Source organism: Mucor mucedo, assembly GCF_025094135.1.
Source record: "Mucor mucedo strain NRRL 3635 chromosome Unknown EV154scaffold_44, whole genome shotgun sequence".
Lineage (NCBI taxonomy): Eukaryota > Fungi > Mucoromycota > Mucoromycetes > Mucorales > Mucoraceae > Mucor > Mucor mucedo.
This window is the reverse complement of record NW_026252328.1, coordinates 122,404-136,916: the sequence shown is the minus strand read 5'-3', so window position 1 is coordinate 136,916 and position 14,513 is coordinate 122,404. Positions and strand designations below refer to the sequence as shown.

At 35.4% G+C, this 14,513-nt stretch overlaps 3 protein-coding genes across 3 annotated transcripts; all 3 read left to right on the top strand.

Annotated features, from left to right (window-relative positions):
- Positions 1-591: 591 nt before the first annotated feature.
- On the top strand, positions 592-4,196 carry EV154DRAFT_420532 (uncharacterized protein; the record flags this gene model as incomplete). Its single annotated transcript, XM_051595957.1, has 4 exons — positions 592-653; positions 758-1,549; positions 1,994-2,343; positions 3,784-4,196. Coding segments are annotated over 4 exons (1,617 nt in total), but the record flags the coding sequence as incomplete, so codon positions are not given.
- Positions 4,197-6,018: 1,822 nt separating this feature from the next.
- EV154DRAFT_226109 (uncharacterized protein) lies at positions 6,019-9,048 on the top strand. Its single transcript, XM_051594475.1, has 6 exons — positions 6,019-6,330; positions 6,410-6,823; positions 6,892-6,991; positions 7,052-7,886; positions 7,942-8,550; positions 8,668-9,048. Exons 2-6 carry the CDS (start codon positions 6,412-6,414, stop codon positions 8,674-8,676), a joined length of 1,965 nt encoding a protein of 654 aa, XP_051457713.1. The 5' UTR covers positions 6,019-6,330; positions 6,410-6,411; the 3' UTR covers positions 8,677-9,048.
- Positions 9,049-12,109: 3,061 nt separating this feature from the next.
- Positions 12,110-14,369, top strand: EV154DRAFT_508561 (endoplasmic reticulum Oxidoreductin 1-domain-containing protein). Its single transcript, XM_051601529.1, has 10 exons — positions 12,110-12,390; positions 12,461-12,577; positions 12,650-12,733; positions 12,786-12,851; positions 12,918-12,993; positions 13,049-13,434; positions 13,495-13,749; positions 13,810-13,964; positions 14,044-14,176; positions 14,237-14,369. Exons 1-10 carry the CDS (start codon positions 12,223-12,225, stop codon positions 14,351-14,353), a joined length of 1,557 nt encoding a protein of 518 aa, XP_051457712.1. The 5' UTR covers positions 12,110-12,222; the 3' UTR covers positions 14,354-14,369.
- The last annotated feature ends 144 nt before the right edge of the window (positions 14,370-14,513 follow it).

The window sequence follows — 14,513 nt, the reverse complement described above, 5'->3', positions numbered from 1 at the left end:
TAGTCAATTCGATCTACGCAGGAATATAAAAAGGACCTCTATTTTTATCATGACAAACTCTCCAACTTATAATAAAGGATTATAGAGTCTCATTTCTTTACTTGCTTTATTTTCCCATTTACATTTCCCTTTTTTATCTTCAATTATCACACAGTCAACGATAAATGGCCCGTTTATGACGCATATCTGTAAGCCTTTTCCCTCAGTTTTATACTGTATGTAGAATCATCGCCAAATAAGACTTACAGGGCTGGGATTCTATGCTTGAGCTTCTTATTTTGAAGCTTGCAAAATATTCTCATCCCTAATCACACGAAGGTTGTCCTAGTTAGTTTCGTCGATGTCGATGTCGATGTCGAATTAGGAAAAAGAGGTCGTCATTTTTTTCCAAGGAATTGTAAAAGCCCGAACTTCAAGCGGATCGCACAAACACAAACATCAATTAAAATATATATATATATATATATTTCGCTCTTTCCTGTGTTAAGATATGGCGTTCAAGTATAGTGATTATGGTATAATCGTTAGCATAGGTAATAACTGAACAATACTCCAAAGCAGTTTGATTTATTTACAAATGCGACATGCACAGATTTCGGCACCACATTTTCAGGGGCATGTTACGCTATTACTGGCAGATTGTCTACAAAAGAGTTAAGAGAAACAACAATCCCAAGGATTTTGCATGTTACTGATTGGTAAATGAAAAAATAAAAACGAAGTCCTTTAACCTTCATATAAACATTAAAAACTTTAGGCCAAAGCAAAATAATTTACAGCAGAAAATACCATCTATCATTGTATGTGATCGGAACTTCCACCTTTTGCTTTGGGGAATGAGTGCCTTAAACTTTACAAAATCTGGTCAAGTAAAGGATGGTCATCGAGTCCTTGAAAAGTTTAAATTACAACTCCCTTCGTCCATTGCACAGAAAGGGGCTTTTCGCCGTACTGGAAATACTAGCCAACTCGAGCTTTTATGTCTGAGAGCTACAATTGATTATTTTAGGGAGATTTTTGATCACACCGTCAATGTCATGCAAAATGGCAATATAGTACAAGATTTTAAAATTGAAAAAGATGATATACGTTTTGTTATTACCGTCCCAATACAGTGGAATGACGTCCAAAAGTCGCTTATGCGTTTGATCGCTATTGAAGCAGGGTTGATTTCCAAATACGACAATGAAAATCGTTTAAAAATCATTAGCGAGTCTTCAGCTGCACTTCTCTATTGTGAACGGAAACCAGATGCGAGATATGGAATTATGTCAGAGGGTGAGAAGTACATGATTTGCGATGCTGGTGGGGGGACGGTGAGCATTGCTGTCTTCGAAGTACCCAAACAGGGAGACAAAAATTACAACGATAGTTTTCGTAGATGTCAACTTACCGCAGCAAGCCTAAAGAGATGTGGATCTGCATATTTGGATCTTAAAATGAAGGAGATTCTTTTGGATATTTGTTTTGGTGCAGATAAAGAATTGTGGAAGGATAATAAGTTAATAAGAGAAGAGCTTGAATCATATATAGCACCTTTGACAGACCAGTTTCTTGTTAGCAAGGTAAGCGTAAAAGCAATACTCATTCGTGATTTCTGATAATATTACACTGTAGACGATTTTTGGAAAGGCCAAAAAAGACTTTGCTCCTGATTGCTGTCGTAAAGTTGACAGCCATAGCGACAACGATAGTAACCACAATAGTGACTACGATAGTAACCACAATAGTGACTACGATAGTAACCACAATAGTGACTACGATAGTGATTACGATAGTGACTACGATAGTTACGACGAAGATGGAGGATATAGATATAGAAATCGCTACAAGAATTCACATGTAATACCCGTTTGTGAAATGTGTACTTTTCGTCAAGGATGTGACGAAAACTTCGTAGAACTTGATGATTTTGGCGAGGGTAAAATTTAAAATTCAGCATTTGTGTCTTGATTTTAACAATGATTTTGTTTGCAGGCATGGTTTTTTCAAGTACTCAGGGTAAAATATTAAATCAGCTGAAATTGCGGCAAGGCCCTGATGGTGTACCAATTACGGAAGAAGGTGTAACAGTCGACCTTGGTGAATATCATTTTGAAATTACACTTTCTTATAAATACATGCGAGAAAAGGTTTTTGATGAAGTAATCGATAATACAATTGATCTTTTGAAGAGACAGATAAAGAAAGCCAATGGAAACATCAAATATACCTATCTGGTGGGAGGTTTTGGTGGATCACCATACTTACGTAAACGTATCCTAAAAGCATTTCCTGTTAAGAGTCCACTATATCTTGGTGTTTTGATCCAGGATGATAGAGGTGACATAGCAGCAATGAGGGGTGCCTTAATATATGGTATTGATGGCAGTAGATATGAGCCTCAACCTGATGTTGTAGTTTACAAATACGAAAATACTACCACGTCCCAGTACAATACACTTGTTTGTTTAGGTGATAAATAATATCGACATACATTTACTAGTGACTTATATTGCCGTTTTATTGTAGATATCGGATATAATGGAATCGCGTGTTCTTATAAAAATTTAAAAAATAACGATGATGACATGACAGACATCGTAGATTGGTAATTAAGTGGATTATAACTTATGGGGCATATTTAACGTGTACAAATAGGCCTGGTTTAGATTGGGATAATCCCACCATCCCCACAGCAAAAGAAACATTAGATGGAAACACTTTATGGGGAGCTCAAGTTAAAGAGACTGACATCCGCAAGCCAGAGTCGTTTGTTACGTTGAGTAAACTTATGTCTGCTATGAAGGGAATTTTTAAGGGATATCTTATTGAATTACTAACAGTCGTGCTGAAACATGTGCACAGTTCAATTAAAAAGACTAATCCGGATCTGTTAAATACAAACAAGTACAGATATGTTATCACTATGGAAAACTGTTATCAATTCTTTGGTAACAAGTCCGAAATGCGTGAAATTGCTCAACTTGCCGGTATCATTAAAAAAGATGATTCTCCCAAACGACTATTGCTTATTCGCCGTGAGGATGCAGCAGCTATATATTTTGAAAAGAACAAATTCCTTGAAAAAAAAGCGCAAAGTAACTGTTTTCTTCAAATAAGCCTGTATCACGATACCTGTCATTTGTCCTTACATTTATCAACCCAAATTGCCGGTAATGACACACCAAAAGACAGCGATGCTAATCGATTTGGGGAAGAAACTTCAGATAGGTTTAGAAATGTCCGGAGCATGAGATCCGCTACATTTGGGTTTGACTTTGTTGCTAGACTTGTTACAAATCTGAGCTTGTTTATATCAAATACTGTATGTTGCAAAGATCAGAAAACCCATGATACGGCTGACTCAGCCTATATTTTGGAGCTTAGACGAAACTTTCTCGAATATCTAAAAGTTTGTAAATACAGCAGCGCCAATATCATATCGTTTATTAATGTTACTATAGGACAAACTAGATCATAATAGTAACGAAACACAAACTATCCAAGTGACTAAATCGCCAGGTTGTCAAGTATCTATCACGAAATACGAATTTTTGGAATATGTTTTTTGGCCTGCTATACGAGATTTGACTTCAGCGATTAAGTGTAACGGAATGCAACGTAATGTGTTTCGTCTATTTGACATCGATTGGATTTTTTTATCCGGCTTTTCAGTAGCAGCAAAGAAAGAAACGAGTGATTTTCTTGAAAAAATTGTTATAAAAACATTGTCTGAGGCTCTGTGTGTCCCAAGAAGTAGTATATGTTCGTCTGCTACCATCGGCAAAGAAGCATTATTAGGTGCAGCGTACTACGGTAACTATCCCGAGACCTTTACAGAGCGGGTTTCTAGAAGGTCTTATGCTATTCAAGTTCGTGGTTACAAACGTCAAAAGTTTGAAATTGACACAGAGAAGAGCTTATCAGAAATGAAGCTAAGGGGAGGAAAAAACGTGAAGAATGATATATACAATGAAGAAGCAGCAAATGCATACAGTGATGTGGACAGACCAGTAAATCTGTACTATCAGTCATCCTATAATTCATCTTTAAAAGATAGTGATTCTTTAAGAACCCCTGACGATGTAACATTCCTAATCAGTAGAGGTGATAAGATTTCGGAGTGCAATCAAATGCATGGAATTTCAAAGAGATTTTATGCTGAGGAAGAATGTATCGTTTATGCCAGTAAGTATATATCACACATTGTATAGTATTACATCCTCTTAGTAACTTTTGTATCTAACTGAAGCAATATACTATTCTGAGGATTCTACTACAATCGAAAACGGAAGCAGACAGTATCTTAAAAGCTTTAACAAAATCCATCAATTCGAACTTTATATTAAATGCGATATAGATGACCCAACCACTACAGCTCCTGGATCTCGACTTCATTTTGATGTAACTCTAAAGTTTGATAGAGATGAATCCATATTCGAAGCTTTTGCTTGTTCAAAACTTGGACAGAAGATCCCTGAATTTCGATTTCAAGATCAGTTCCTGGTAGCAAATATCTACGGCGATGAGGATCGGATTTTGATTGAAGAACCACGGGGACGGATCAATACAACACTTCCAAACTATAATCATAATTACAAAAATGAAATAAATGTATAATTGAAAAATAAATATTACAAATATGGACTTATAAAAAAGTCGATTTTTCCCCCATTCGATCTAAGAGTAAAAGGTAGCTTATGTTACAACAAAGTAATTAGTAACTATAAGGAAAAAAAATATGTAGAACAAATCCCATTTTTGATCATTACGAAACAGAAGGGGTCAATGCTAATAGATAATTCGTAAAGATAAAAATTAGATAATTGGCTCAAGATTCCTGGTTTTTTTTTTTATGTGTGGGTGTTTGGCTAAAAGTACACTTTTCTTGCCCAAAAAGTCTCGAGCACAAAAAATCGTCCCTGCAAAGTTTAGGGAATTTGGCTGGGAAGAAATTCCCGGGAACTTTTCTTAAAAATTAAGGAAATGATTTTTTTAATGTTTGGCACCCCCTATTTTTTAATGTTTGGGATCCCTTATTATGGAGCTACCGCACGGTCGTACCAAGCTTTTTATGTGCTACTTGAATGTAGCAGTCAATTAATTAATCAAAGAATATTTGCATCGAAATAACAGTAAGGTAAACAAATAAATTGTCCCCGATATTAAATATCAGTATTATGTTAACAATTGGCGATGTTTGTTCGCACTGCTGCATCTGTTCAGCTTCATCTAACTATTTGTAATTTTTTGGCTGAGTCGCGGTAACACATATTATGTACGACGCGAAGACCAACTTATATGAACAGGGTGTAATAAAATGTCTTTTATATCGTTTTCTTACTTTTTACAATCTTTAGCTTGTTTTCAAATATGAGTAACGCAAAAAAAATTAAATATGTTGTCGGTATAGGTTAGTGGCAATACAACAAATACATAGCCAAATATTACAACGTTTTGTACAATAGAATTTGGATCTACCACTTCAGGAGTTTCTATTGCTCTTGTAGATGACCCATTTGATATCACTACTGTTACGTCTTGGTACTTTATATTGTAAAAATATAATTGACTTTACAAATATTAAGCTTTTAATATAGGGAGGATTCAAAGAAACGCTTTCAAACATTCCATTCTTCAATTTTATATCCAAACGACGACAGCGATATTCCATTATGTGGTGTTGCATTCGAGGACGTCGGAAATAAGGGTGTTTACGTAGCCAACATCGGACAGTATATTGTCGATATTGATGCTTCGAATGATAAGCTTGGCCAACTGATGAACGGTCTGACTATCAAAAAAGTTGTCGCTGATTTCTTATACCACTTTCTTTATCTTGGTATACAAAGACTAAGAAGGCATGACAAACTTGTCCAAAATGAACGTTTTCAAAATTTTGTTACAGAAGAATTTTTCGAGGAAGAGATTGATGCCATACGCTATTGTCTCGTTTGTCCAACTGATCGACAAGAATTTATGAAAGATTGCTTTATCGAGGCCGGAATCATCGAAGAGACCGAGGCTGAATACCGGCTTTCATTTGTTACTGAAGCAGTTGCTACGGCTCATTATCAACTTTCCCTTGACAGGAATGTATCCAAAATTCAAAATGATCAAAACTATCTTGTTTGCGATATAAGCGATGTCTCTGTTGGAATAGCCAGAATCCATGCTGCCTCCACTGAGTCCCTTAGCACCGTTACGGAAGTCTCTGATGATATCACACAAGGATCAATAAATTTGGAGGGCAGGTTTAGAAACTACTTGACAGAACATATGACAGAGTTAAACTTGAACACTTCACTGATAGATCAATTTGTTAATGCATTCACAGAAGACATTAAGGTAAAAACTTGCCACTTTTATTTACGTTTTATTCCCATCTAATGGTTCTAATAGTATGAGTTTACCATGGATTCTCCAGAAATGACTGCCTTCTCACAAGCGGATGCTAATAACGATGTTGTTGAATTTACTTATGAAGACCTCAACAGAATTGTCTTTGAACCCTTTATCGAAAGCACAACTAACTTCATATCAAATGCTGGCAAAACTCATGGCCAATGCGAGATCTTTTTCTTCGGAAAATATGGTGTTGATGCATACTTGGCTGAAAAACTTACAAGGGCCAACCCGGGGAGGTTGGAATATTATCATTCTTTTATTAAAGATTCACACGAGAGGATTTCCTCCGGCGCAGTATCTTCTGTATTAAGCACTTACAAATCCCAAATTCCCTTTTTTTCTGACAAACAATCGTCAAGACAAGAAACTATTTTGGAAGAAAATAGTATTATCATTAATGGGGATTATAGTTACGACTTCATTGTTGCAATCGGTTTGTATCTGATACAGTCTCCAAACTCCAATTGTTTTTTAACATCTCACGATTGTTTGCTTATTTAGACTTTGGTAACACGTCCTCTGGGTGCTCATATGTCAAACTAAGGGATAATAAAGGCAGACCGGCAAGTACACAAAGTATCAAGACTATAAAAGAAGATTGGTAATGTTCATTTAAGAGTTTAAAACTCCAATAATAATATATTAAGTCAAAAAATTATAGGCCAGCGTGTAATGCACTCGAGTTCGAAAAAGTCCCTACTTTGTTAATGTACGGCAAGAATATGAAGCCGAAATACTGGGGTGAAGAAGCAAGGCTTCAAGCAAAGCGCCATCAAGACCTCAATCTTTTGGGAAACTTTAAGCTGTTTTTACGTCCGGATCCTCTAGAAAAGCTTTATGACCAGAACCATGATCTGGAAGAAACGAAAGAGCAGGGAGAGTTTGTTAATGATAGAAACGAAACGAGAAATTTTACTGCGGTCAAAGTAATTGCTGATTATCTCAAGCTTTTTAAAAATCACATCATTGAGCACATCGTTACTAAAGAATATAATGATAACTTCAACGACTTTACCAGAGCAAGACTTCTAAGAAAATACAAGATGAGATATGTGATTACTGTACCAGCGATTTGGGATATGCCAGCGCGAGATACCATGGTGCAAGCTGCCATTAAAGCTGGAATGATAACAAGAAGGGATTTAGATAGGCTTATTATAATCAGTGAGGCTGAGGCAGTAGCATTGTCATGTGAAAAGAGATTTACCGAATATTTTAATAAGGCGGATGGTAGCGTAGACGATACAAACTTTATTGTCTGTGATGCTGGCGGAGGAACTGTTGATTTAGTTACTTTTAATTTACAATACAATGAAAAAAAGGAGGCAATGCTTTGTCAAATCGGCGATGGTGTTGGTGATACATGTGGATCAACTCTTCTCGATGTGAGATTTAAAAAGTACCTATTCGATTTTTACCTTAGCTGCGGAGTAAATATCGACGAATCAAATATTCAGCTCGACGATGTTATGCAAGAATTCATTAAAAACCAAAAGGTAATGAACATTACTCTTAATATATAAGTATTAATAACACGATTTTTAATAATAGCCCGGTTTCATGCCCAATTCGTATGGTGATAGTTATTACGAAATAGATTTGCCGGGAAAGGGTGTTATAAATACTTCCAGCAACTCCAACTACATATTGGCTAATGGAAATACAACGCTTAAAATGAAAAACCAAGATATGAAAGAGAAAATATTCGACCCTATTGTTGAACGCATTATTTCTCTGATCAATAATCAATTAGAAGAAGCCGAAAGAGGATGCGCAAAAATTAACGCAATTTTGATGGTTGGAGGCTTTTCACAATCCAGATATCTGCAGCAACGCATCAAAGATAAGTATAAAGGTAGGTGTCATGTAAGCGTTCCTTATGATGGTGTTACGACTATTTCTCACGGTGCTGCTTCTTATGCCTTAAATCCTCGTTTACTATCAAAAAAATTTGCCAACCAATCCCTTGGTTTACAGGTAAGGTCACCTTTTATGAAGAGCTTGACGGATTTGGACAAGGAAAAAATCAAAGGCCCCGACGGAGACGAAAATTTCGAAAAAGATCGCTTAGAGTATTTTGTAACAAGAGGTGAAGAATTGGAAGGCGAGCGACAAACGGTACACAAAAAAGATGTGTATGTCGTATACCCCAACGCTGCAGTAATAGGTACTTACAATAATAATTGCAATAAATCCCTCACAGCTGCTAATTTTTAAATCAGCAATATTTTCTTGCGATTCCAAACAGGATGCTAACAATAAATACCTTACTACAAGTCATGCTAAAATAGCGGAAGCCAAAATTATCATGCCATGTATGGCTGGAATGGATGGAAAATCAATTTACTTCACAGTTAGTCTTCAGATAGAGCATATAGGAGTCACTGTTACTATTGAATGTCAAGATCCAGCAATCAATGCAGAAGTCCAAAAAATCACCAAAAATCGAAAGTCATCTCTTAAGTTCAAGCCCCAGTGTAGTCTTAATGTGGCGACCTCCAAACAACCTTTGATTTCATATTCTCTAGCTAAAACTGGTCATCTGTTTAATTTTCGGGAGACCCGAAAGTAACGATCAGTTGCACATTTAGATATTTTTCTTAAAAAACGTAAGAAAATAAACTTTATCATATATACTTGGAGCATTTTTCATTTTAGTCCTGGTATTGGGCCGGACATAGAAACGAAGTAACATACAAACGTGGGCTTTTTGAGCGAGAGACTTTTCCAGAACAAGCTATTATCCCAACAAATTTAGTGACAAACAAAGTTGTTAAGTGCCACGCATGAAGGTGTACCAAATCCGCCACTGGTCCCTTTAAATTCAACCGATCATATTATTATCAGAGATGAATTGATATTATGATACTATAAGTTTTTAGGTTTTTATTACATTCATATCTGAAAAAATAAATAGGGATCTAGACTCTTCCTTTTTTTTTTTGGTGAAATCTACACATACGGTAGATATCACCTTCACTTTTTCTAAACATCATGGGATGATCTATTTACTTTTATAATATATATTTCGCTATTGGTACATGATACTACTAAAAACACTGATATGTAGGTAATTAACAGGTCTAAAACTGCTTGTATGTACGCCTAGTGTTAATTGCAGGTGGCTCCATTCCAAGTAAAATCTCAAATATTATGATTGAATAAGCAGTGAAATTATCCTGACATAAGCCAGATTTTGTTTATCAATCTATAAATAAAAGCCGTTCACACACTTTTCCTGCCTTTTTCTTTTACCTTTTGCCTATTTCCTTTTTTTTTTTTTTTTTTTTTTTTGTTAGTAAGAAAGAAAGCCGTATATATTGTGAAAAGGTTGGTTCATAATGACTTTTGTTTTTCTAGGGAGCTCTACAATATTATCTCTTTTTTTAAAAAGGGAAAAGACTTCTCCCAATCTGTACAATATCACGGATAATGCTAGTCTTCGCTATATGCTGATGACCCTTTATGTCGTGCTTTTGGGTTTTGGATGGGATCAATGTAATTCACATAATACGTATTATGATCTTGTTTTAGAATATCAACAAAAATCACGTATACAGGGATATTTTTTCCATCCAAAAGTAAAAGATTGCGTGGCTCTAAAACAATTTTAGTCTTTCTATGGTCCGTGATGTAAGAACTTTCTATTGTAGTAATTGATCTTTGCTAATAATCTTGAACTTGTAGCTTGTTGTAGTCAACTATGTCCAAGTGCTCAGCCAACAAAAAACGAGGCTTTACAATGAGAGTATAATGTCGATGAAAATGAGGAGTACGAGGAAAAAGACTTTTGTCTTTTTTTTTTATTATTCGATTTTCTTTTACAGCTATCAAAAACTCATGCATATCTTTTCGATGCTAAAATAGACAATTCCGGATGGGACTACATATGCAAAGTATAGGCCCCAATTCTGGAAAATCTCTTTGAATGTTCTGGACTAAGGCTGAAATGGTAGAATCCTCTTTTAATTGCATCAAGCCATTATGCACAGTTTACTGACCATCTTTCATAAAAAATATCAGGGGCGATATAAAGATTGCTTTGGTCGGCATAGAGATCAAATTTGACCTACCAATAGCGAAAGATGAAACGGCATAACGCTATAATCAAAAAGCACACAATAAAAACAACGACAACAAAAAACTAATTTTTGAAATATAGGTGGGTCGTCAGAAGAAGAAGCCGGATTTGTTTTATTCTGGTGGTGGCCGACTTGAAATCAAGTTGGCTTTCCTTCATAGATAATTGAAGTAAAGCCTTAGGCTTTTTGCCAAGTAAAATAATTCGAATGCCTGTCAGCCTATAGTCTCGGCTGATCTTATTTTGTATCTCCCTGCTACTCATACTGATTTTAGGCGGCTAAACCAGAAAATATCATTAGTCACGATACAGGATATAAACCTGTGTCTTGCCAGACATCCAACGCTGTATTTAATGCGGTATGTCTCCATTGATAGAGAGTTAGAAATAGATACATCTAAATCTACTAGTATTATACGAATCGAACAAGGAAACGCAAACCTCTATTGGACAATTGAGCCGCATTACCATTGATGATGCAGTCGTCATGGCGGAGAAAAAACTGATTTTTAAAATCTCCTCGAATTTGTCATTGAAAGTTGTAAAGACTTGAACATTTACTCAATTGAAATGCGTTTTTTTTTTTATAAATGATCACATATTTAACAATTGTGGTCTCCGAGTACTCCAAAAGTGCGAATCATGCTATCGATCGTATCTGCTCGATAAGTACATGATGGCTACAATCAAGTACTTGCGCAACGTCAACTTCAATATCACCTTCTTCCCTGAAGAAATTGAGCTCATTTACATGACCATTCAATTGAAACAAAGAGGAATAAATGACAGTAAGCACAAATACAATGCTGACAAAACGCTGATAGCCAATGATTACTCTGCTACGAAAATTCTATTGGCTGAATATAAAATAACGTAAATTTCTCTTTGGTTTCCATTGTTTGCGATCGTACGATACGTTTTGGTTGCGCCATGATACATCTAGTTCGTATTTAAACTAATCTTTATAGACGCTCACAAAACGGCAACCTAATTAAAGCCTCAATGAATGACATTATCAAAAAGAATTTTTTGGTAATGTGTCTTGCCGAGGGGCTAGAAAGACAGAGACGAGGTTGAACTTAATACATTACTATCGAATATATTATAACTAAAAACAACATACGAAGTTTAATCACAGAAAGCAAATTAGACGAATGAAAACAAAATACGTTGTCTAATATAGTCATACCACGTAGTCTTAATAATAAAAAAAAAGGGGGGGGGCTACGGAAATGGATCATCTTTTCCAATTTGTCATGTAAAAATAGACTATGCTTGTTGATGAAATTTGTGGGATACGTTATGGGCTCAAGACTAAAAAGAATTAACCGATGTAATGGGATGCAGAAACCAAAACAACACCCAAATATCACAGCTGTTTGTATTATCAATGTATACAATTCATCACAAACATTTATCCTTTAGTTTTTCAAAAAGTCCTTATACAAAAAGAACCAAATAACAAGCGAAGTCAAAAGACTGTAAGCGATTCTTTTATCTGTCATGATCAGTATCCTAACTTTTTAAAAAAAATGCGTCCATGCCAACAGATTTAAAAAGAAAATGACATCAGGCGATACTTTAATAAAATCAATTGGCCACTGATTCGATATCCAATCAATGAAAGGACCCTAAAAGGTGATTCCACGTAGCGCAAAAGTAAAAAAAAAAAAAAAATGCACCCCGCTCGCATTACAAATACAAAGAGTGGCACGTTTTTTTTTTTTTCATATTTCTTTCGTGTTATTCAAATGCATTCAACGAAATTACTGTTATACTCACTCAGTGTTATCTCACTGGCAATTTTACCTAGTCTTCAACATGATGTGAAGGGGCCTCAATTTCCTTTACAAGAACCAGCACCTGTCAATTTTGTACAAAATATATTAACTTCTGACAATGCCAAAGATTACTGCAATGTAAGATAGCACTCTCTCTTTCTTTTAATGACGCTTTTATTCATACTTTTGTAATTGATAAAAAAAATAGCCTTCTGGACAGATTAGAGACACTTGTTGTGATTACCAAAGTATTGAAACGATTCAAAATGACGTTTTCGACAAAGTTCAAGAATTAGTTCAAACCAAGTTCTTTCGTTATTACAGAGTAAGTGATTACCCCCCTTTTTTTAAAAAAAATGCAGAGTGAATAACCCCCCTCTTTTTTTCAAAAAAAAAGGCAGATTTATGGAAAGATTGCCCTTTTTGGAACGAAGATGCACTATGTACAAACCGTGATTGCTCTGTCGCCACGACTGACGAGGTTTGTCGTTATATTTGTAATTAAGAACACCGAAATTAAAACTCTACTATAGCAACTTTTACCAGCGGATTGGAGAAAGGATGCATTAAGTGCTATTCAATTATCACCAAAAGGATCCGTAAGTTGGATTTATTTTCCCCTGAATCTATCGCCTGATCTAACGCATTTTTTTTTTATTGTAAAGCTTTTCCAACCATTCAAACAATGCTCGTACAAGGATCAAGATTTCTGTCTTGTAGATGATCAATTGGACTCTGATAGTATGTACAAACGCATTACAAATAAAAAGAGTGTTACTAACTATATATACATCAGGTGTTGTCTATATTGATTTAATGGATAATCCCGAGCGATTTACTGGATATGCAGGCCCATCATCCGGACGAGTCTGGAAAGCCATCTATGAAGAAAACTGTTTTGATATTGTACACCAAATGACAGAAGGATGTGAGACATGTAACAATATTATGAATTTGGGAGAGAGCAAACAAAAAGCAGCCCCTTTTGCCCACGTACCTGATAAAAAAGCTGAATTGCAACGATTCTTGAGTGATTTGGCGGAAGAGTCTGATGGTGGTATGGAAAGTAATGATGAAGTGTGTTTGGAAAAACGTGTTTATTATCGTTTGATCTCTGGTCTTCATTCGTCCATTTCCATCCATATCTGTAATGAATGGTTTGATAGAGAAACAGGTGTTTGGGTAAGATTCTTGTTCATATCTAAGGTCGTGTAGCTGATAAAAAAAATTATCTTTTTGTAGGGCCCTAATTTGGATTGCTTTGTCAATCGCATTGGATCTCATCCTGAACGTCTTCAAAATGTATATTTCACCTATGCGCTCCTTTTAAGAGCCGTTCAAAAACTCGGACCTTATCTTGATCAATATGATTTCCGCACTGGAAGTAATGCAGAGGATCAAAAGACGAGATTCATGGTTCAGGATTTAATTAAGAGCACGGATTCATGTCCATCCACTTTTGATGAAAAGCTAATGTTCAATGGTCCTGAAGCACAGGTAAAAACGACTAGAAAGAAAAGGATAGAGTTTTAAAAATTAACCTATCCATTGTATTAGGTTCTCAAGAAGGAATTCAAAGACCATTTCCGTAATGTATCTAAAATTATGGATTGTGTGGGTTGTGAAAAATGTAGACTCTGGGGTAAAGTTCAGACCGTTGGTTTGGGAACTGCATTGAAGGTCTTGTTTTCGTACGAGGATAAATCATTAAAGTAAGTCCAGAATGACTAGAAATAAAAAAAAAAAAAAAAAAAAAAAAATAGATATACTGATTCAGGTTCTTCTTTTTAGCCCTATCACCAACCCAGATTTGTTTGAAAGAGGCGAGATTGTAGCACTCTTTAATACATTTAATCGATTTTCAGAAAGTGTTCATGGAATTAAAAGATTCCGAAACTTGTATATTGATAGAATGACACCAAAGGTAAAGAAAGATACATAAAGCGGATGCAAAGGGGGGCTAATATTAATTTATTTTTACTAGTTGACTTTGGCCCAAAAGATCACGCTTCATTTCCGACAAGTGTTGTCCCATTTACTGACACTGCTTAAAAGTTGGAATATACCCGTCCCTCACTCTCTTGAAATTTTAGCCTCCTAATTTTTTTTTTTTTTTTGATACTCACATCAAAATAATAAGGGGGTTTCATTAATTATTTTCATTTTCTCAAGAAATATTTTCTCATCCTGAGAAAGAAAAATCTTGCTCAGAAAAATTATATTTCTCAAAAATTGAAGCAATGTTATTGATTAAATTTATG

Excerpts from the sequence above, each read along its gene's own strand:
- EV154DRAFT_226109 (XM_051594475.1), top strand. The coding sequence starts at position 6,412 with ATGACTGCCTTCTCACAAGCGGATGCTAATAACGATGTTGTTGAATTT. Across the intron at positions 6,824-6,891 it reads CGACTTCATTGTTGCAATCG|ACTTTGGTAACACGTCCTCT; the intron begins GTTTGTATCTGA and ends TTGCTTATTTAG. Across the intron at positions 7,887-7,941 it reads AATTCATTAAAAACCAAAAG|CCCGGTTTCATGCCCAATTC; the intron begins GTAATGAACATT and ends TTTTAATAATAG.
- EV154DRAFT_508561 (XM_051601529.1), top strand. The coding sequence starts at position 12,223 with ATGCATTCAACGAAATTACTGTTATACTCACTCAGTGTTATCTCACTG. Across the intron at positions 12,578-12,649 it reads AGTTCTTTCGTTATTACAGA|GCAGATTTATGGAAAGATTG; the intron begins GTAAGTGATTAC and ends TCAAAAAAAAAG. Across the intron at positions 13,435-13,494 it reads ATAGAGAAACAGGTGTTTGG|GGCCCTAATTTGGATTGCTT; the intron begins GTAAGATTCTTG and ends ATCTTTTTGTAG.